Consider the following 21,836-nt stretch of genomic DNA (forward strand, 5'->3'; position numbering starts at 1 on the left):
TTATTCCCCCAAAACAAGAGCATTCCCATACCTGTATGCACACACACACAAATTAGGGCTCCACAGCTTCTCTATTGAAATGCTTGGGGAAACAAACATGTTTTAAAGAACTCTGGACCATCATAAGGCTGGGAACCACACAAATATCTATATTTTATTTATTTTATGTAAAAACCACTACAATCTCAAATAAATATGTGGTTACAAAACAAAAACATGATAGATAGATAGATAGATAGATAGATAGATAGATAGATAGATAGATAGATAGATAGATAGATAGATAGATAGATGATAGATAGATGATAGATGATAAGAGGGGAAAAAATTCAAAAATAAAAGAGCCACAAATTAATTTAAAAAAAAACAGAATAAAACTAATTAACAAAGTCCAATTATAACCCAGCCAAGATTGAATCGTGTCCCAAATGCCCAATGGGAGAGCTGCATTTTGAGCTGCTTCCGGAAAGTAGTCTAATGGGAGTTTCCTGGGGAGGCTGTTCCAAAGGATTGGTCCTGCCACTGAAAAAAAAAACTGCTGAGCATTGCCACCATCTCCCCCCCCCCTCCCTCCCTGCCTAAAGTGGAGAACCACCTGTAGATTCCCCATGGAAGATACTGACAGGGCCAATTCCAATGGATGAATGCATGTAGGACATCATAGTGCTTTAAATTATTACATTTGGAAGCCTACTGGTAAACACTGTAGGGGCTGTAGCACTGGTATGATATACTCTCACTGATGCATGCTGATTATAATATGGGCTTTTGCATTCTGAATCAGCCTCTAAGTGGTCTTTAAAGGTGGCCCCATTTAGATTGTCTTGCAGTAATCGAAACAGGGTGGCGATTACATTGTGAGTCATATAGCAAGGCCTTTCTGCCCTAGGTAGGGCTGCAACTGACACATCGACTGAAGGCTCCCCAGTGGAACCGTTCAGCTGCAGTTCCAGGAGGAGTTGTGAGCCCCTATATTATGGATCAACTTCTTCAGGGACAGGGCCACTCCATCAAGGGACATTACTGGAGTACTCTAATGGAAAGTGAATAATTCCAGCTTGTAAAGTTCAGTTTAAACCAATTGCAGCCTCCAGGCATCTAGGCCAAACTTCAATGGCATCAGGGGACTAGGCTGGGATAATGATATAAAGCTGTGTATCATCTGCACAGTGATGATATCAAGCCTCAAACCATTGGATCGACTTTACTAAGTCGTTTAACTGGAGGAAAGCCACCTGGCTAATCTGCCCACCTTCCTTTACTGGAACACCTGCTTAAGAGGGAGTAGAACCAATGCTGCACAATATCCACTGTCCTCAATCCCTAACCTCAGTAAATGGTTTGGAAGAGATTATGCTTGATGATTTTGAAAGCTATTGAGAGATCTAAAAGGAACAGGATGGGCATAATTCCCTCGTCTGGGGACAAAAGTCACCGACCAATGCTGTATGTGTTCCAACACAATCAACATTTTTACTAGAGCATTAAAAATGTATTTGCCTGCATGGAAGTGCAAAAGAGAGCTCCGTCTTATATCGGGCACAGTTCATTTATCAAATTGTTAGATTTATATCTCACTTTTCCACTAAAGGCTGATTAACATAGCCAATAAGAATTGGCAAATAATAAAATATAATCAAAAGCATATAGGAACAAAATGCAAAGTAAAACAAAAATAAAAAAGATAAAACTTGAGAATTCCAGGTAAACTTAAACTGGCATATTTCTAAGAAACAAATATCTAAATTCTGTTTTAACTTCCAAAGTAGTAATAGTTTAGCATGGCAAATACTAAAATATAATGGGCAACATGCAGACAGGGAGAAACAGAACCAAATCAAAAATACTGTTTGTCAGACCATGTTTTAACTTCTTGTCTCCAATCTGAACTATCGGTATTTCTTTCTTATTAAATACTTGATGAAGCCTCTTTTTTTTCAAGCACAATTGACAGAAGATTGACTGATCCTGAAGTTTATAAAGTCATTTAGATGACAGCTTTCCATTTTGGAACTTGTTCTAGGACAAAATGGACAAATTGTTCAACAGGGAGTACTTCTGCAAGGCAGAACTTGAAATTTCTTGGTAATATACTCATACCATATTCTCATAAATGTGGATTGGAAGAATATTATTAGTGCCTGTTGACTGCCAAACAATTCTTGGGAGAGTGCTAAAAAATAATAATAAATAATAAATAATAAATTTAAATTTATTAGCCGCTCCCTTTCCAGACAGGACTCGGGGCGGCGTACAATGGAGTATATAAAACATAAAACATGTATACAAACACATAAACATACATATATACAGGACATACATGCACGGAGGAGGTAACAAATTACATCACATTCGACAATTAAAAGTCACCATTACAATACACCGATTGTAAAAACACAATTTAAAATTTAAAAATTTAAAAGAACTGTCAGGAGGAGTAAGAAAAATTTACGGTTGAGCCAGGCCAGATAATTGAAAGAGGTGGGTCTTCAACTGTACACGGAAGGAGCGGAGATCGGAAGTAGTCCTGATGTCACGGGGGAGGTCATTCCATAGGGCTGGGCCCATCACAGAGAAGGCTCTGCTCCTGGGTGTCGCCCCCCGACACTGTTTGGCGGACAGCACCCGAAGAAGTCCCTCTCTGTGTGAGCGGATTGGTCGTAGGGATGTATGGGGCAGGATGCGATCCTGCATGTAACTAGGTCCTGTGCCATGAAGCGCTTTAAAGATCATAATCAAAACCTTGAAACGCACTCGGAAGACTACAGGAAGCCAGTGCAGCTCGCGCAGGAGAGGTGTTACAGGGGAGTATCTAGTCCTCCCCATAATCACCCGCGCGGCCGCGTTCTGGACCAACTGCAGTCTCCGAGTGCATCTCAAGAGAAGCCCCATGTAGAGAGCATTGCAGTAGTCCAGGCGAGACGTCACTAGCGCATGGGTGACTGTGCGTAGGGCATCCCGGTCCAATAAGGGGCGCAATTGGCGCATCAGGCGAACCTGATGGAACGCCCCCCTTGCCACGGCTGTTACATGGTCATCCATGGACAGCCGGGCATCTAGGAGGACGCCCAAATTGCGCACCTGTTCCATGGGGGCCAGTTGCACGCCCCCAATGGCCAGAGATGGAAGCAACTGGTTGAACCGGGAGGCCGGAAGCCACAGCCACTCCGTCTTGGAAGGGTTGAGTTTTAGTCGGTTGTCATCCATCCAGACCCGTACGGCCTCCAAACACCGGGACATCATTTCGACGGCCTCATTGGGGTGGTTCGGGGTGGAAATGTATAGCTGAGTATCATCAGCATACAGATGATATCCCACCCCAAAACCACGGATGATCTCGCCCAGCGGTTTCATGTAAGTGTTGAACAGGAGAGGCGAGAGCACCGACCCCTGAGGCACCCCACATGTGAGTGGCCTCCAGGTCGATCTCTGCTCCCCTGCCAACACACGTTGCGTCCGGTCAGAGAGGTAGGAGCCAAACCACCGTAGAACGGTGCCCCTGACTCCCAGCCCCTCTAGCCGGTGCAACAGGATACCATGGTCGATGGTATCGAACGCCGCCGAGAGATCTAATAGGACCAGGATAGAGGAACAGCCCCTATCTCTGGCCCTCCAGAGATCATCAACCAATGCGACCAAGGCCGTCTCCGTGCTGTGCCCGGGTCAGAAGCCGGACTGGCGCGGGTCTAGATAATCATTCTCCTCCAGGTGACGTGGGAACTGTTGTGCTACCACACTCTCTACAACCTTCGCTAAAAAAGGAAGGTTGGAGACTGGACGATAATTGACTAGGTCCATTGGGTCCAGGGAAGGCTTCTTGAGCAGGGGCCTCACCACCGTCTCTTTCAAGGCGGTCGGTAGAAGCCCCTCGCCCAACAAAGCGTTCACTAGGCCCAGGAGCCAGTCGCGTGTAACCTCCCGGGATGCCAGTACAAGCCAGGAGGGACACGGGTCCAATAAACATGTGGTAGGTCGCAGACGTCCACGCAACCTGTCCAAATCCTCGATGGCAACCGAGTCAAACTCCTCCCAAAGCGGTCCCTCAAGACTTGCCGCGGGCATCTCAGCTGGACTACTGAAAGGGGCCCATCCCTTCCGGATTTGAGCGACTTTGTCCTGTAGATATTTCCCAAACTCCTCTGCTCTGCCCTGTAAAGGGGCTTCCCGCGGTCTCTCAAACAAGAGAGAGCGAGTCACCCGAAACAGGGCGGCAGGGCGGTTATCTGCGGACGCAATAAGAGCGGCACAATATTGACGTTTGGCCGCTCTTAATGCCACAAGGTACGTCCTCAAATAGGCTCGTGCCTGTGCTCGGTCAAATTCGGAACGGGAGGATCTCCAACGACTCTCTAGGCGTCTCTTGTGGCGTTTCATCACCCTTAGCTCCTCGGTGAACCAAGGGGCCAGGGTGGTTCGTCGCCGCAGGAGAGGCCGCAAAGGCGCCACCCGGTCTAGGGCCCCGGTAGTCGCACTATTCCATGGGTCTACCAGGTCCTCCACTCGGGGGCGGGTCAGGTCCACAGGAGGTGGCCCAAGCTCCGTCTGGAACCTATCTGGTTCCATCAGGCGCTTGGGGCGGAACCATCTAATACCTTCCGGTTCCGCCTCCCCGCAGCGGGGTGTAGCACCGGGGAAGTCAAGCCGGAGAAGTGAGTGATCTGACCATGACAGGGGAGTAATAATTGGATCCCCTATTCCCAGACCACTCGTCCACTGGCCAGAGACAAAGACAAGGTCCAACGTGTGGCCTCCCTCGTGAGTAGGGCCCTGAATTACCTGGGTCAGGTCCATGGCTGTCATGGAAGCCATGAACTCCCGAACCCCCTCAGACGCTTCTCCCATCGACGGCAGATTAAAATCCCCCATCACTAAAAGTTTGGGGGTCTCAACCGCCACCGATGAGATCAGCTCGAGGAGTTCAGGCAGGGCCGCTGGTGTATAGCGAGGAGCCAGGTATACTATCAGCAGGCCCAACTGCCTCCCTGGGCCCCATCTCATGACGAGGGACTCACACCCGGATGTCTGTGGCACAGTGAACTCTCTCGGCTCCAAGTCTTCCCGGATAATCACTGCTACCCCACCGCCCCTTCCCTGGGCCCGAGGCTGGTGAAATGCTCGATAACCTGGCGGGCACATTTCCACGAGGGGTAAACCTCCCTCGTGGCCCAACCAGGTCTCGGTTATTCCTGCGAGGTCCGGCTCCCCCTCCAAAATTAGATCGTGGATGAGGGGGGCCTTATTGACAACGGACCTCGCGTTGCATAACAGCAGTCTCAGGCCTTGGGTCTGTAGATCCTGACCACCTAGTATGCAGGGGTTGGTGCAAACGACCGGGAATGACCAAAAACCCCGGTCTCCCAACCGACTACGCGCTCTTAATCTGTCCTCGCACCTGCCCCTCCCCACGACCGTTGGTATCAGGGAGCCCTGCGCAGGAATGCTATCTTCCCTCTCCTCCCCCACTCCGCTCCCTCCTCCTTCGACCACACCTAGGTGCCTGGCTCCCCCATCCCTCCTGACCTGTTCCCCCCCCATCCCTATAACCCCTTACAACTTTTAAAAAACATTTAATTAAAAAACCCCTCAACGTGCGCTTCCTCCACCTCTCTGGGTTAATGAACCCGTCCTCAAGGTGGGCCCTCGAAAGGGCAGGAGGCCATAGCTGCGAGAGGGGGGACTCTCGTAGCTCTAGTAGGTCTAGCCTCGTGTATAACATAATTAGACAGGGCCAAGTTCATCAAGTGGGAGCTGTAGATGTTAATATGTATCAGCAGCCGCAGTTCCCACTAAGGGGATGGTCCTGGCAAGAGGATAGTCCAGGCAAGGGGATAGGCTGATGAAAATAGTCCATATCTGGATGGAAATGATGGCTGGTGGAAATATGATAAAGTAGCCAGCTGGTGGATAAAAGATTGCAGCTAAGAAGTAGTTCGTAATAGATGGTAAGTCATAATAGGCGGTAGGGCAGATAGCCCGTAGTAAGTAGGTGGTAAATGAGTGGGGGGGGGTAGTTGTGAGCACAGCAGAGCACTGGGTCTGACCTTCTGCATGGGCCTCTGATGTTCCAGGCCTCCGTTCCATGGCCTGCCTTAGTTGAAAATAGTCCTCTGTCCATTTGGCAACCCATAGGCGTTGTTATTGGGCCCGGGAGGGCTGCATCGGCCTCCCTGCGGCCTCCCTGCAGCCCTTCCATCATTCTTTCAACTCTCTACTTCCTCCGGCGCCTCAGGCCTCACTCTCCTTCCCTTCTTCCCTTCGGCGCCTTGGATCTCTCGGGCCTCCCTCGGGCCTTACATTCCTTCCCACAATCGCCGGCCAGTTTAGAGCTCAGCGATCCATAGCTCGTAATTTGGGCCGCTCGGCTCTCCTGGGTTACCACCATCTCTCTAATGTCTCAGGCCGAAATCCGCCCAGTCACACAGTCACGCAGACCACACAGACCACCGCCGCTGTCCTCCGGCCTTCTCGCCCCCTCCAATCAAGTCTTTACCGCCACGCTGCTCCGCTGCTCCGCTGGCGCTGGCGCTCCGTTGCTCTGCCGCTCCGACTCCGACTCAGAGAACGCCAGCCGCCATGCTGGTTTAAAACGCCAGCCGCCATGCCACGACCGACTGGCGCGCTATCTTCCTCCTGTCCGGCTGCCCGGCCAACCCAACGGGCCAGCTTGGAGCCAGGCAGGGTGCCAGGATATTCGGCGCCAAAAATCCCCGACCCTCAGGGTGGAAATGAGGGTCGGCAGCGTCCCGCCCGTCAAAAAGCCCTCCGCATTTAGCGGAGCTCAGAGGCAGTCCTCCATTCCCTCCGGAAGCTCCTCCTCCTTCCCTCCTTTCCTTTCCTTCCTTCCTCCCTCCCCTGCTTGCTTACTTATTTACTTACTTGTAGCTATACTAGGGAAAATTGGAGCCTTGTGAATGTTCATTGTACTTAGATGGAAAGTATTAATGCACCACTTCTTTAACACCAAAAGATTCAGAAAGTTGATAGTAAGTAGACAATGCACATTGCTGACGTTCTGTAGGCTTTTAATCACAAAACCAGATGCAGTAATATAAATGCCATTTTTTTTCACCAAAGCATTCCAGTTCCACATAAGTAATAGCAAGTTTATCTGATGTGTAAATTGCTTGTTCAATTTGTGGTGAATTTTTAATCTGATGAGAGCTTTTAACAAGATAGTGTTAGATGCTAGAAAACAACACACAATTATTAGGATGGATCAGTTGCTTTTCATGTTGCAGTTATATTTATCTATTACCATTGAAGCTTTGGTTTTGGAAGATTTGGAAGACTGGAGCTGGCTGCTAAGACTTGGGACATAATCATAGTTATTTTCCATAAGAATTCTATCACAACTCCACTAGTTTGCCAGAGTTAAAGAATACTGTAAAAGAATCTGCAACTAACCACATTGATTAACAAAGCATTTCTGTTATGAATACATAGCTGTACATGCACAGCTATTTGTTACAATTATAAAATATTTGTGCTTCATTATCAAACATTTTTACTAGATGGATGAACATTGCTAATTGCTTATGAACCGGCACACCAGAAATCTAAATGAGTCCACGGCCTATTTTTCCAACTGAACTTGAATAAAAGGCATCTTAAGAAAAGGCATCTTGGAAATCAAATTTAGATGATTAACTGCTCCCACTAAATTGTATTTAGGTGCAAAGCAACATTACACGGAGGTGAATTGAAAATTCATTAAATGCAAAAGCTTCTTTGAGAACAGCAAAAATTCATGCTAAGGAAAGCTTAGCTTTTTACTACTTAGATTTGAGTTGCACCAGCGGACCTGTATTTTAAGAAGAAAAGATATTGTTATCAACTTGCCCTGTGCTGGAAATGCATTTACAGTAATGCAGAACTCAAATGGAAGGTTTCTAAATATAAAAGAAAATGTTATGTTTTAAAAAGAACTAATGTGCCAGAAAAATGGAAAACCAGTTTAGTTTGCCTCTTCATAGGTTTTTGGCAGATCTTCAATGTGCGGTATGCATTTTAGACAAAATGACTGCAGTGCCTAAAGAAAGTCATTACTTAAGCCATTGCTTAAATAGACATAGTAAAAACTTTGAGTCTGCAGTACTGCAGAGATGCAACCCACACCACTATCTATTTTGGTGCACTTCATTTGAGCTGCAGCAATGCCATGCTCTGTCAGTGCATATTCAGCTGCAAACACGCTGCAGTGTCAGCAACATTACTCTTGTCAATACAAATTTTCATAAAGCACAAACGTTGCACCATCACTTTATTTAAGACCTTCCAGACTCCTAATGTCTGTTTTACATTGCACACAAAGACTGGGTGGGAAGCAAATGATGGAACATCATTTTCCAAATCATCATCCATTTATGCTTTAATGCTCTCAATGTGAACATTGAAAGCAAATTCTCTTATAACTTGATAAGCAGAGGCTTTAGAATGGTCTTAATATACAAAGATTTTCTTGTACATATTCATTAAGCAAACTATAGATCCTTCTAAATTTCTAGATTAAAAAAACAGTAAGTTGTCATCCATTTTAAGTCTCTTGTACCAGCTTTCATTAAAAATGTTGAATTTACTCAACAGAAAGTAATTTTCTATAGGCATTATTTATGAATGATAAACATAATAATGAGTCATATTTTAAGGGATTTATGTATTCTAGGGCTTATCATGGATTTATTTTTGTCACCAAAGACCCAAATAACTTAAGTGATCAAGATCAACAATTACCATCAACAATAGCAGGTTCAATAGCTACAATCACAGGATCAAACGGTTTATTTATTCATTGATCCAATTTCTATAGCTGCCCATATCAATCAATGACTCTGGGAGGCCTACAATTCCAAAAATATACAAAATTTAAAACAGCACAATTTTTTTTTACAATCAATAAAAACAATAAAACATCCAAAATAAATATACACAGCAGCTGAGATATTTGGCTAGTTAGCAATGCACCCAGGAACTGGGTCCCTACTTTACATTCAGATGCTTGACAGCTGAGTCACACTTATGATGGTCTGCTGTGTCCCAGGGTCATGTGATCCCCTTTTGCAACCTTCTGACAAGCCAAGTCAATGGGGAAACCAGATTCACTTAACAACCATGTTACTAATTTAACAACTGTAGTGGCAAGAAAAGTCGTAAAATGGAGCAAAACTCACTTAACAAATTCCTCACTCAGCAAGATGAATTTTGGGCTCAGTCTACCTCTACTGTATTTCAGTTGATAACACTCAAGACTGCATTGGCTCTTTTGACTGCAGCAGCAAATCCATTCATGCTGCTGGCTCATGCTTAAGCCGTGGTCTGTTGGGACTCTAAGATACTTCTCACTGCCAAGTCAGAAACCTCCAGTCTTTTCATGGTGTCTCTGTTTTTTTTCCTATCTAAGTGCAAAAAGAACCCATATGTCTCACCAATAAGCAGCCTATTGTTGGATAGGGATCAATATTCAAAACCACTGATATCTTTTTGAAGACCTAGAACTATGATGGCAAACCCACAGGTAGCACACAGAGCCATATCGGTGGGCACCATCACCAGCTGATTTTTGGGCCTTTTGGGCCCACCAGAAGTCAGGAAACAGGCTGTTTTCAGCCTCCGGTAGGTTGGGGAAGGCTGTTTTCGCCCTCCCCAGGCTCCTAGAAAGGCTCTGGAGCCTGGAGAGAGCAAAAAACGGGCCTTCTGGTCTGACCAGAAACTGGCAAATGGGCTGTTTTGGGCCTCCGGAGGGTGGAGAAGGCCGTTTTCGCCCTCCCCAGGCTCCTAGAAAGGCTCTGGACCTGGGGAGAGCGAAAAACGGACCTTCAGATCTGACCGGAAGTCGGCAAATGGGCCATTTTGGCCTCCAGGGGATGGGGAAGGCCTTTTTTGCCCTCCCCAGGCTCCTAGAAAGGGTCTGGAGGTTGGGGAGGGCGAAAAATGTGTGCCATCACGTGGCAAAAGTGGGGGGATGCACGCATGTGTGGGAGGAGGGCACATAGAATTATGGGTGTAGGCACGGGTGCGCATGACCCGCCTCCATGCTCCCCCTGCTTTTGGCACACAATGGCAAAAAGGTTAGCGATCACTGACCTAGAAGATCTTTTTTAGCCTATTCTTTGTGTGGTCTGCAAATCTGATGAGCACCCTTTCTATCCTCTTATGTAAGCCATTTACAAAAATACTGATGAGCACTGGAATAGATCCCTGGGGTAACCACTGAATACCGCCTTTCATACCTTTCCTAGACAGTCGTATCAGAATAATTCATGCATTGATGCTAGATAACATATTATGAATGGAATTAAATACTTGTGGGGTAAACTTGTAATGAAAGTTAGGCTGGCCTTTAATATGCTTTTTTTAGATTAAAAACTGCAGCTTATTTATTCATTGGACTTTCTTCTGATTTTATTTGTTGAACTAATTACTGTTTATTCATTATTTAAATGGTTAAACATTTTTATTGTTCTAGGTTTTTTTCTTCTACATTTTATTGCATTCACCATAATTATAACTGTAACATCATTTTAGTATTTCTTAATAAGCAGTAGTTTAAAAAATGTGAACAAATAAATAAGCTGCAGCAATAAGGAGGGCGGAAAAGACCACATTTGACTGCAGGGAATTTATGGTAGGTCTAAAGTTGGAAAGATTTGTCACTAGCCACAGGAGATGATAGGAATGGTTGGGAGAGATGATGGAATTTGCTGAATTGACTTCATTGATCAGAGGAAAGATAATAATCATATTTATTACCAATTGAAAACCCTTCCTGGACTTTTTGTGTAAAACAAAACAAAAAATAAACTCATGTTTTATGCTTTTTGATTATTAGACTTGATAGACTGTAGAAAGAGGAGGATTTTCTTTTAAGCATAAAGAGGTAAATTTATAATTGTATTTACAACTGCTTTAAAGAAAATTGGAAGCTACTTTTTTGTATTTAACTCAGGGATGGGTTTCAAAAATTTTAGCAAGGGGTTCTCTGCCCGGTTGCTGGGTAGGTGTGGCCATGGTGGGTGTGGCCTAGTCGGCCTCCTGCATCATGATAGGGGGGGAGTTTTTGCCCTCTCTGAGCTCCAGAGGCTTTCCTTGAGGATCTGGGAGAGTGAAAATGGCCTCCCCCAGGCTCCGAAGGCCCTCCGGAGGCCAGAAACGGGCCCTTTTCCAGCATTCCCAAACTTCCGGTAGGCCCGTTTTCGCCCTCCCCGAGCCTCTGAGTGCACTTTGCACTTACCTGCATTCCAAATGGGCCGCGTGGGGATTCCTGGGAGGGGAGGAGTGGGCGGGGTCAGCCAGGAGTGGGATTTGGGGGTTCTCTGAACTGCACAGAATCTTAGCTAGAGGGTCTCCTGAACCCTTGCGAACCCCCAGCAGCCCACTCCTGATTTAGCTTTCTCTTTGATTTCTTTCTTTTTCTAGTTTGTATTGGATTGTATCTTCCTTTAAAGAAAAATCTAAATGTACAGTATATGTATATGTACAGTATCTACAATGTGTATCCACACTCCCCATTCAAATAGTTAAAGAGCAGCAATTCTATTGCATTTTGTTATTGTACCATGCCTTTGCTCTAAGGCTGTTCATACGATGCATAGCAACTAGCCATTATATCTCCATAGTGCCTTGATTCTTGGATCAAGTATCAACAAACACATTTTCTGTCAGGAAGTAAGCTCTTGCAAAATTTAATGATGACATTCTAATTACAGGGTTTTAAAATTGTTTTAGCACATATTCAGAACACAAGACAAAATAACTCTAGCAAGTTTCAAAATTAGAATGAAGCAAGTTATAAATACAATCCCTGGAACACATGAAAATCAGATTCCAAACATGACCACTATTACTATACAACTTCAAAACATTGCTTTGTTGTAGAAATATGGATGTCTTGATGCACCTGGATGATCAGGTTTCTTTGGCTTACATTCCTGTTTTTTATTGGAAAGTATCTAGAATGCATTAAACCTCTCGGCTACCCCTTCAGGCCATGAACATCTTTCAACCTTGTAATCACAAAGGACCTCAGAGATCAATGCATGTTCTATTATCTGAAGAGAAGAACTTCCTAGATCTGGTGAAATTTATATGACTCAGATTTAAATCTAACAAAAACAAACAAACAAACAAACCCTGTTAAATAAGAATAGTTTTCAAGTCTTAAAATCATTATGCTTACTTTTCTATTAAATCCAGCGTTACTCCTGGTACCAATCTCACACTCTTCTGCATGCAAAACCTGTAGAGAAAAGAAGAGATCAGAAGTAAATCACACTAATTAAATACCTAAGGATATGGGTAATCCAAATGGTGTATGGCAGGAACAAGTCTCTCATTATCAATGGTTTTAAAAAAATGCAAGCAGTGGCAAAGGGTGGTTTTTTTTTGTTTTTGTTTTTTTGCTGCAGAGCAGGAAACAATACTTGCTGTACTCACAACTGTGCAGTGGCCTCCATTATTGCCATGTCAAGTCTATCTATTTTAAGAGCAACAGACATACATTTCCAACAGAGAGGGCAGAAGGAGAAACATGTAATTATTCATTACAATATTAGGGAGCACACTAAATAAAGCTGATCAGTATGGCCCCTATAAGTGGGAGTTTCAACAGCTTCACAACAGATGTGAAAGGTAAAAGCAACAGTAGGCAAGTCAACAAAAGAAATCTGAATAACTTTCGCTTTCAGTCTTAACAATTTAATCCTTGACTTATAACCATTCATTTAGTAACCATTCAGAGTTACCATGGTACTGAAAAAAGAGACTTATGACTGGTTTTCACACTTACGACCACTGCAGTATCCCATGTCATGTGTTCAAAATGCAGGTGTCAGGGTTCCAAATAGCATCCAAAATTAAATCAGAGTCTAAAGCAATGTATTGCTCAATTTATTAAGAGAGCCATGTTGGACATCTGAGAAAACCAGAATCTGAAGGCTTCCCGGTTTTCCCACCCAGTTGAAAATTCAAGATCTTGCCCCCACACCCACAAGTCCATCACATGGTCCAATCTTCCACTGCCATGCTGGCAGCTTCCACCCATTCAGTTCTGGTCAGGTGCAGAGGTGTAAAGACAAAGGATGACCTTGGCTTCTAGGAAGAATTTTGTTATGACTACATATCATCTAACTCTGCATAATCCCCCCTCCCATTTTCCCACAACAGAAAATGCATAATAGAATAATAGAAAGTGTGGCAGGCCAAAGATCCAAAAGAAAAGATGGCAGCAGGCCTAACAGCAGGTGGTTGACAACTGACATATGCTTATGGGTTGCACTATCCTGGGATCATGTGATCACCATTTGTTACCTTCTGAGAAAACTTTCGACAAGCAAAGTCAATTGGGGGAGTCAGATTTGCTTCATGACTGCATGATTCAATTAACAACTGCTGTGATTTGTTTAACAACTGCGGCAAGAAAGGTCATAAAACGGAGCCAAACTCACTTAACAACTGCCTTGCTTAGCCATGGAAAGTTTGTCGTCTAAAACTACCTGTACTCCGCTTATATAAGAGCCATCAACGGTGACCAGTTTAAGAAAGTAATAAACATTGGCCTGCAGCTGTGAATTACAGCAATCCTTCTTCCTTCTCCAGTCTGTTTCCATGTATGCTTTATCATTCTTCCACTCTTTTTTCTTCCTATGCTTTTTCTCTGATGTTCCTTCTCTCTGGCCTTTTCTTCACTGTTAAGGAGCCCTTCCTCCAGGTGGTGCTTTAATTTTTCAGAAAAAGTGGCATTACAATTAGTGTATATATATATTTGTGCAAACTAAAGGCTGAATTCAAGAGAAGGTATGCTGTAGGTATGCATACACAGAGCAAACCTGATCATCTTCTAACTTCCTAGCTTTCTGTTTTGAAACTCTAGAGACTTGTTCAGTTGCTGTGTCCTCATTCACAAATCAAAACAGCTCTGCTGCCACTGGGAATGGGAAGTCCTCCTGTGAACCTAGAATTTTTAAGTAGTTCTGCCACTTAATGTCTGTTTTACAACATTTCTGCATTAAGTGCTTTGATAATCATAAAATGTGATGTCCTTGACTAAGGAACATAGAAATCACCTTGTTACTTTCTTCAGAGGACCATGTTCCTATAAAATTTGGAAGTGTGCTTTATTTTATATTTATGCTGATTCTCTAATTAATCATCCAATTCAACCATTTATAATATCACTTTCAACCTTTTTTTGGTCTTGTTTAATCAAACTTCAAATGCTATGAAATAGTCTGTGAGTACCATGACAAGCTGGGAGCCATACTAAATGTTGAAGTGGAAGACGGAGTACTCAAAGTTGTCTTACAATCATTTGTACTTTGTGCATCAATCAAGTCTTCTTGCTGGGTAGGTTTCTTTTTTAAAAAATATGTCTCCAAGAATGAAAAGACAGATTGGATATAGATAAGGGGAAGTGTGGTTGGATGCCAGAAAAAACCCCACAGTGATTTATGTGTTTTATATACAATTTTTATTTTAAGATGTTTTAATTTAAGCATCAGGTATCATCATGTACTCATTCCTCTAAAATACTATAAATCAGATTTCTAATGTAAAACTGCAACTCTGCAATAAAACTAAACGAGTGTATTAGCAATGTTTGATTCTAAAGCCTCAATGCTAAATCTTTCTGTTCAGCACTAAATTTCCAGAAAAGAGATTAAATGAGGTTTAGCTCAGGTACATCTATTGTTGCGCTGTTACAAGCATCAGGAAACTTGGAGGAGGATCTAACAACAGAGCTCCAAGTTGGTATGGCTGGAATGCAGATTATGGATTTCATGCAGATTTCCTTTTCTGCCATCTTTGTATTCTTGAGTAGTAACTTGACAAAGAAATTTAATTCTGCCACAACAAATGGAATGTTGGGGTCCAGAGATGCCTACTTCGATATATTTGCAAGAGGGGTAAAAATCACTTTTCTGACCTGCATTCCACAATGAGTCAAAGTCCAAATGAGAAATTTGATATCCTATCCAGTTTCCATTCTGGAGACTTGAGGAGGGTACTTGGCATTTGACTAGATATTTTCTTGACCACAGCCTTTCATGGCTAATTTATTCAAGCTGAAAGTGACTGACTGGACAGATCTGAAGTATGGTAAATTAATTTTTGTAGTAAGGATCACAATGCTAGATATACAGAAAGAGATAAGAAGTCCACTCGGCACTTATTAACTCCCTGATAGTCACTGTATCCCTTCTTAAATAAAGCACTCAAGATGATAGTGCTGAAAATCTCCAGGTGCATTTGGAAAAAAGTGATTATCTAAACCCAATCCAATGTGATGAATAGCTCCTACAAGAGGCAGGGTGAGTGTGATCTTATTACTTTCATCTTATACTTCCAACAGCTTTTGGGATTGTCAATTATTATATTATTTTGGATTGGCTGGGAGTTATTGAACTCCTAGCTACTCTGCTGTAGTCAAAGGAAAGCGATGGAGAACAATAACGTGGAAATTAAGCTAAACAAAAAAATTAACACATCCACATAAAAAAAACAAGTATAAGAATCATCTAGAAGGCCCTCTGCCAAAACAATATCTGCAAAATAGCTTTTACAGATGTTTGATGGCAGAAATCAATATCAATGGACAGTTTGCACTGCAAATTCTGAAAATTATTCAGACTTCAGGTTAGAGTGAAAGAGGAACATATAATCATAAACAATTCCAGTTATATCCTGGAGGATGATGATGATCCAGCTTCCTAAAAACCAAATGGATTCTGTCATTAACTGCAGTGGTTGGTTATGACAGTGAAGGGCAAGGAGAACCGTTTGTTTGTTTATTTGTTTAATAAATGTTTATGGAAATTCATCTACCAAAAGGAATTTGGGCAGTAAATACAAATAAAAACCACAATGCAATTACTGAAAAACATTAAAACAAGTAGGACAAAAGCTGAGACCCCAATAAAGTTCACATTTGTAGGCCAAAAGCACTATGCCAGCTCCATTAGCATTCTGACCCCAGTGATTGTGCGAAAAGCCAGGTCTTCACTGCTCCCCTGAAGGTCAATGGGATCAGGCAATCCAGAGAGAGGTTATTTCATCAAAGCAGGTGCCATGACCATGAAGGCAAACTTCCAAAGTCCTGTCACTGTTTTACTGAGGGGAGTCAAAAATCTAGTGGGAATTGGCAGAGACCATTAGGGGTAGGCTTCTTGCCATGTAAAACTTTAAAGATAACAACTAGCACTGTGAATTGGCACCCAGAAGCCTACTGGTAGCCAGTACAATTCATGTAGCAGTAATGTTATATATGGGCAATTGCAGCGTGTGCACTATCGGTAGTCTCTGACTTAACCATTAGCTTAATTATCATTTATTATTATCATTTACAACATCCCTGAAAAAAAAGCTATTAATCACCAGTCCTCATGTGATCAAAATTTGGGTGTTTGGCAACCAGTCTGTATTTACAACGAATGTATGTATGTATGTATGTATGTATGTATGTATGTATGTATGTATGTATGTATGTATGTGTGTGTGTGTGTTACAACCCCTGGTATGCCCAAATATGGGAGGGAGCTCACTACTCCCCCTTTCTGTCCTTTATATTTGTGTTGTATTTGTGCTGATAAATAAATAAAGGGAGACTAGTATAGATCTATTTCAAGCTATTTAGCTCTCATCAGCTAGCCATACCCTTACTGGGATTTGAACCTGGGCTGTATTACATATTAGGCAGGAGTCTCCCATATTTGGGCATACCAGGGGTTGTAACACAAATACATACCTATTTCCCTGGCTCAGTTGATAAGGAGGAGAGCCTGTGGCTTAGTGGCCAAGACTCCTGCCTAATATGTAATACAGCCCAGGTTCAAATCCCAGTAAGGGTATGGCTAGCTGATGAGAGCTAAATAGCTTGAAATAGATCTATACTAGTCTCCCTTTATTTATTTATCAGCACAAATACAACACAAATATAAAAAGGCAACATTAAAAATAAAAATATGGTTTTCTGCCTGGATGGTTTTCTGTAATGAGCCGAAGGACAGAAAGGGGGAGTAGTGAGCTCCCTCCCATATTTGGGCATACCAGGGGTTGTAACACAAATACATACCTATTTCCCTGGCTCAGCTGATAAGGAGGAGAGCCTGTGGCTTAGTGGCTAAGACTCCTGCCTAATATGTAATACAGCCCAGGTTCAAATCCCAGTAAGGGTATGGCTAGCTGATGAGAGCTAAATAGCTTGAAGTAGATCTATACTAGTCTCCCTTTATTTATTTATCAGCACAAATACAACATATATATATATATAGTCTCTGTGTGTGTGTGTTGTATTTGTGCTGATAAATAAGCCCAGATTCAAATCCCAGTAAGGATATGGCTAGCTGATGAGAGCTAAATAGCTTGAAATAGATCTATACTAGTCTCCCTTTATTTATTTATCAGCACAAATACAACACAAACATAGCAAAGACATCATTAAAAATAAAAATATGGTTTTCTGCCTGGATGGTCTTCTGTAATGAGCCGAAGGACAGAAAGGGGGAGTAGTGAACTCCCTCCCATATTTGGGCATACCAGGGATTGTAACACAAATACATACACACACACACACACACACACACACACACACACATATATAGTAAAATTGGGCATGACTCACTTTAATAAGTGCTTTGCATAGCAGTTGTGGTCTACCTGCATGACTGATGCCTCTGCATTCTAATCAGGCTAAAACTTCCAAGCACTTTTCAAGGAAAGCTCCATGTACAGCATGTTGCCATATTATGCCATAGGCCAGTTGGGAGGGGAATTAAGGCATGGGTGGCTATGAGCAGTGCCTTCTGATATAGAAATGTGAAAAACTAGCATAAAAGATGTATTTTTGTCCTTCAAGCAGGTGCTAGGAGTCTAAGATGATCCCCAGATTGCATACTAACTTCGACTGGGGAAATATAATCCTAGTTCAGTGGTTCTCAACCTTCCCAATGCCGCGACCCTTTAATACAGTTCCTCATGTTGTGGTGATCCCCAACCATAAAATTGGTGTCTCGGTTCCTAAGACCATCGAAAATATGTGTTTTCCAATGGTGTTAGGCGATCCCTGTGAAAGGGTTGTTCGACCCCCAAAGGGGTCCCGACCCACAGATTGAGAACCACTGCCCTAATTAGTTAAAGATGGCAAATCATTTTAGGGGCCCTAAAACATATTCACTTAGTCTAATCAGGACTGAGTTAAGCCAAGTTTTCCTCATCAAGATCCACCCAGGCTCTATATAGGGACTAGGAAAGCACCTCAGCAGTATCACTTTGACAGTCGAAATAGAAATGCACAGTTGAATGTTATCAACATACTGATACTTGACCTAGTAGTTTCAGGTAAAAGGTATACAACAGTGGGAAGAGAGTTAAGCCCTATACCCTCCCTGCAATAACAATTGGAACCAGATTTGAAGGAAGGAGGAAAACTGTGCCTGCTACTACCAACTCCAGAATGCTAGTGTCTGATCAATAGTAACTGAGAACAAGTAGAAGCAAGATAGATACATTACAGTGGTGGGTTGCAGGTGGTACGCCCTGGTACGGGCGTACCGGAGCCTGCCCAGAGCACCAGGTACCGTTCTGGTATGGTGCTCCCGAGGCCCACTCGCCTGCCCATGCTCCTTACCTGTCTTTAAACCTTTTGCTGCTTCTGTGCAGGCGCATGGCGCGCACGCCTGCACGACGCTCCACTGAGCAGCTGGAGCGTCGTGGAGGCTTGCAGAGGTGTTGCTGGATGGTAAGAAACATGCGCGCTGTGCGCGCTCATGTGGAGGACGCCGGGCCCTGTTGCAAACGTATCAGTTGCAATGGGATCCGGAACTCACACTCCTCCCATCTCGAGTCAGCCAGAGGTCATTTACAAGCACAATCCTTTCTGTCCTCATATTATATCCCAGCCTGAACCCTGATTACATTCGGTCCAGATAATCAGCTTCCTCCAGAGCTCTTTGAAACCTACCGCCTTCTCAAAGACTCCCCCCCCCCACAAAAAAAGGATGAAGAAAGTTGTCTAATACTGCATGACATTTTGAGTTATGTAGTAATGCAGAGAACCTTTGCTGTGGGTGAAGAGACTGTCTCTTGCTTCTTGGGAGAAGCCTCAGGTGGTGTGTTTTATGACCAGGTGCCTTTTGATTAAAGATTGCTGCCTAGCTGAGACAAGCCTCCCACATTCTTAATGGAGAATGGCCCTATGTCAAGTGCTTTTCCTTGGAAAGGAAAATAAAATGCACATCTGGGGTCAGGTCTAATAAAGTATTTCCACCCATTACAAAGTTGTAATTTTGTTCCTCCCTCAGGGCCTGGCACAAAAACATAGGAGCAGGACGGAAATAAAGCTGAGGCTTCAGAAATTTCAAGGTGATGTCAATTGTGCAAAGGAAACAGAATAATGAATCATATCAGGCTGTTTTCGATTAGTAAGGAAAACATCCTTTCTCAGGCAAAGCCAGTTCATTGTTGGTTCATCTGCTTTGGATTCAGCTTAATGGCATACTTTGATGGCATAATTCATAACTTTCATTAAAATCTACCTTTTTTTAAAACCTGTACTCCAATATCCCAGGTGTCCAATCAGATTAGTAAAGGAATAATTCAAGTCCTCTCCTTTAAATAACTGTTTCTGTCTCCAGACTCATTCCACACTTGACAAATTATTTTATTCTAGCCACTCTATTGCATATTCTATGTATGTTCTCTCATGAATAGAAAGATAAGATAAATCGGTTTGCTTAAGTTGTGTTCCTTCTACATTCATAATCGTTTTAAACAAATACATAAATGCACACATATTTTCCCTTTTGATATTCTGATAGGAAGAAATGTCACGAACCAAAACATTGTACCAATATTTTAGAAAGCATCAGTAATTTGAAACATGGTCATAGAGGGCACCGTAAAATCTATAATGGCAATTTGTCATTAAACAGTACAACAATGAAATTATCTAGTGATGTAAAATATGACACACTCAGCAAATACATTTCAAAAAAATGTTATAATACCTAACAACAAATGCTTATGGCAGCAATCGTAACAATATCAACTCCGTACAAGCTATACCTCTGTGATTACACAGGGAAAATAATTTAAAAGTAGTGCAGAAAGTAAACATTGCCTTTATGCACGATATTAAGTTGGAACCTCTAGATCAGGTGTGTCCAACCTGCAGCCTCTGGGTCGCAAACAGAATTGGACAGCTAATAATGCAGCCCCACAAGATTGTAATGTAATTATGTGATTTATATATATTAAATATCTATCTATCTATCCATCCATCCATCCATCCATCCATCCATCTATTTGTGTTTAATATGTGGGCTAAGATAATTCTTCTTCACTCAATGTGGCCAAGGCAAGCCAAAACGGATGGACATCAGTTTGTCCATTCACTATCCCTACTTTGGTGTCTGTCCTTTTCCCAGTTTTCAGAGCGGTTATGGTCTTTGTTGAGTTTCAATTTGTTAATAAATGTCTTATTTTTCTAAAAGGTTTATGAGTTAATTTCCATGATTGCTTAATAAGCATATGTAGCAATGAATACATTTTTTTTCTTGACATCTACAAGATATTGTATGAAATAAATCCAAGCCTGTTTGCATGGTGGCAACTTAAATCCATTTCCCCCACTGTTAAGAACATTATGCTGTATGTCACCCAGGGCTGCCTTGTAAATCCAATCAATCAATCAATCAGCAATATTCTGCACTCTTCTCCCCCCCCCCCCAATCCCAAGCGACCACTGGGAAACACAGACTAAGGTATATTCCCTTACTGCCCCCTCTGCCCCCAAACAAAACAAAATACTAGTTTTCTTTTCAACCCCAAATTAGGAAATATAAAATCTCATGTCGGCATAACCTTTTCTCCTGTTTATCAAAACTGACTCCTTTCAGAATCAATTCTTTAAAAAATACAGGGACAGAAAGCCGTATTTAAACAACCCTTTCTCAAGCTTGTTTTATACTCTACGCCATGCAAAATGTCCTTAGATATTTTATTTCCAAAGCCAATCATTGAAGGGAACTGCAACTGATGTTGACTGCAGAGCTCTGAATCTCAACTTGTCTGGAGGCAGGGAGCCAAATCTCAATTCCCCTTTTATAACGCTACTGAGAGACGGAGACAGCAAATCAGTTTCCTGTAGAACTGGAATGGATTTTAAACAAGGCTGAAGTGGAAAATACAGTATGAAATGCTGCTTATAGCTAAATAGGTGCATGTTTGACCATTTGTTTTACTTTCTCTGTACCTTTTCCATACACAAAAGCTCTACAAAATTCACTTGGACATGGTATGACTAGGAACCTATAGGACTACCTGTAACCAAAGAGGTTACAGGTAGTCCTCGACTTAACAACAGTTCATTCAGTGACCGTTTGAAGTTAGTGTCACTGAAAAAAAGTGGCTTATAACTATTTTCCACACTTATGACCATTGTAGCATCCTCATGGTCAACGTGACCAAGATGTGGATGCTTGACAATTGGTTTATATTTATGACAGTTAGTATCCCAAGATCAGCGATCAACTTTTGTGACCTTCTGACAAGCGAAGTCAATGGGAAAAGTAGATTCACTTAACAACTGGGTTATTAACGACTGCAATGATTCACTTAACAACTGTAGCAAGACAAGTCGTAAAATGGGACAAAATTCACTTAACAAATGTCTCAGCAACATAAATTTTGGGCTGAATTATGGTTGTAAGTCAAGGACTACCCGTATGATGCTGGTTTTTTTTTTTTTTCCAATGATCCCCAGTATGGATTTTTCTTTCCTTTTTCAAAACAACTATGCTAATAATACTTCCATTTCAATTCATTTCATTACTCCATCCCAGGTCCAA

At 42.5% G+C, this 21,836-nt stretch overlaps 1 protein-coding gene across 3 annotated transcripts in view; it reads right to left on the reverse strand.

The window, feature by feature from the left end:
* RPTOR (regulatory associated protein of MTOR complex 1) overlaps positions 1–21,836 on the reverse strand; it is a 423,475-nt gene that overhangs the window by 203,864 nt on the left and 197,775 nt on the right. For all 3 annotated transcript variants that reach the window (XR_014174604.1, XR_014174605.1, XM_081944023.1), the window contains exon 7: positions 12,173–12,232. Coding sequence is in view for 1 of the 3 variants with exons in the window: in XM_081944023.1 (XP_081800149.1) it covers positions 12,173–12,232 (60 nt within the window). In the remaining 2 variants the exon portion in view is untranslated. The remainder of the gene's footprint in view (positions 1–12,172; positions 12,233–21,836) is intronic.

This window comes from Natrix helvetica (genome assembly GCF_964273705.1).
Source record: "Natrix helvetica genome assembly, chromosome: 1".
In the NCBI taxonomy this organism is placed as follows: domain Eukaryota; kingdom Metazoa; phylum Chordata; class Lepidosauria; order Squamata; family Natricidae; genus Natrix; species Natrix helvetica.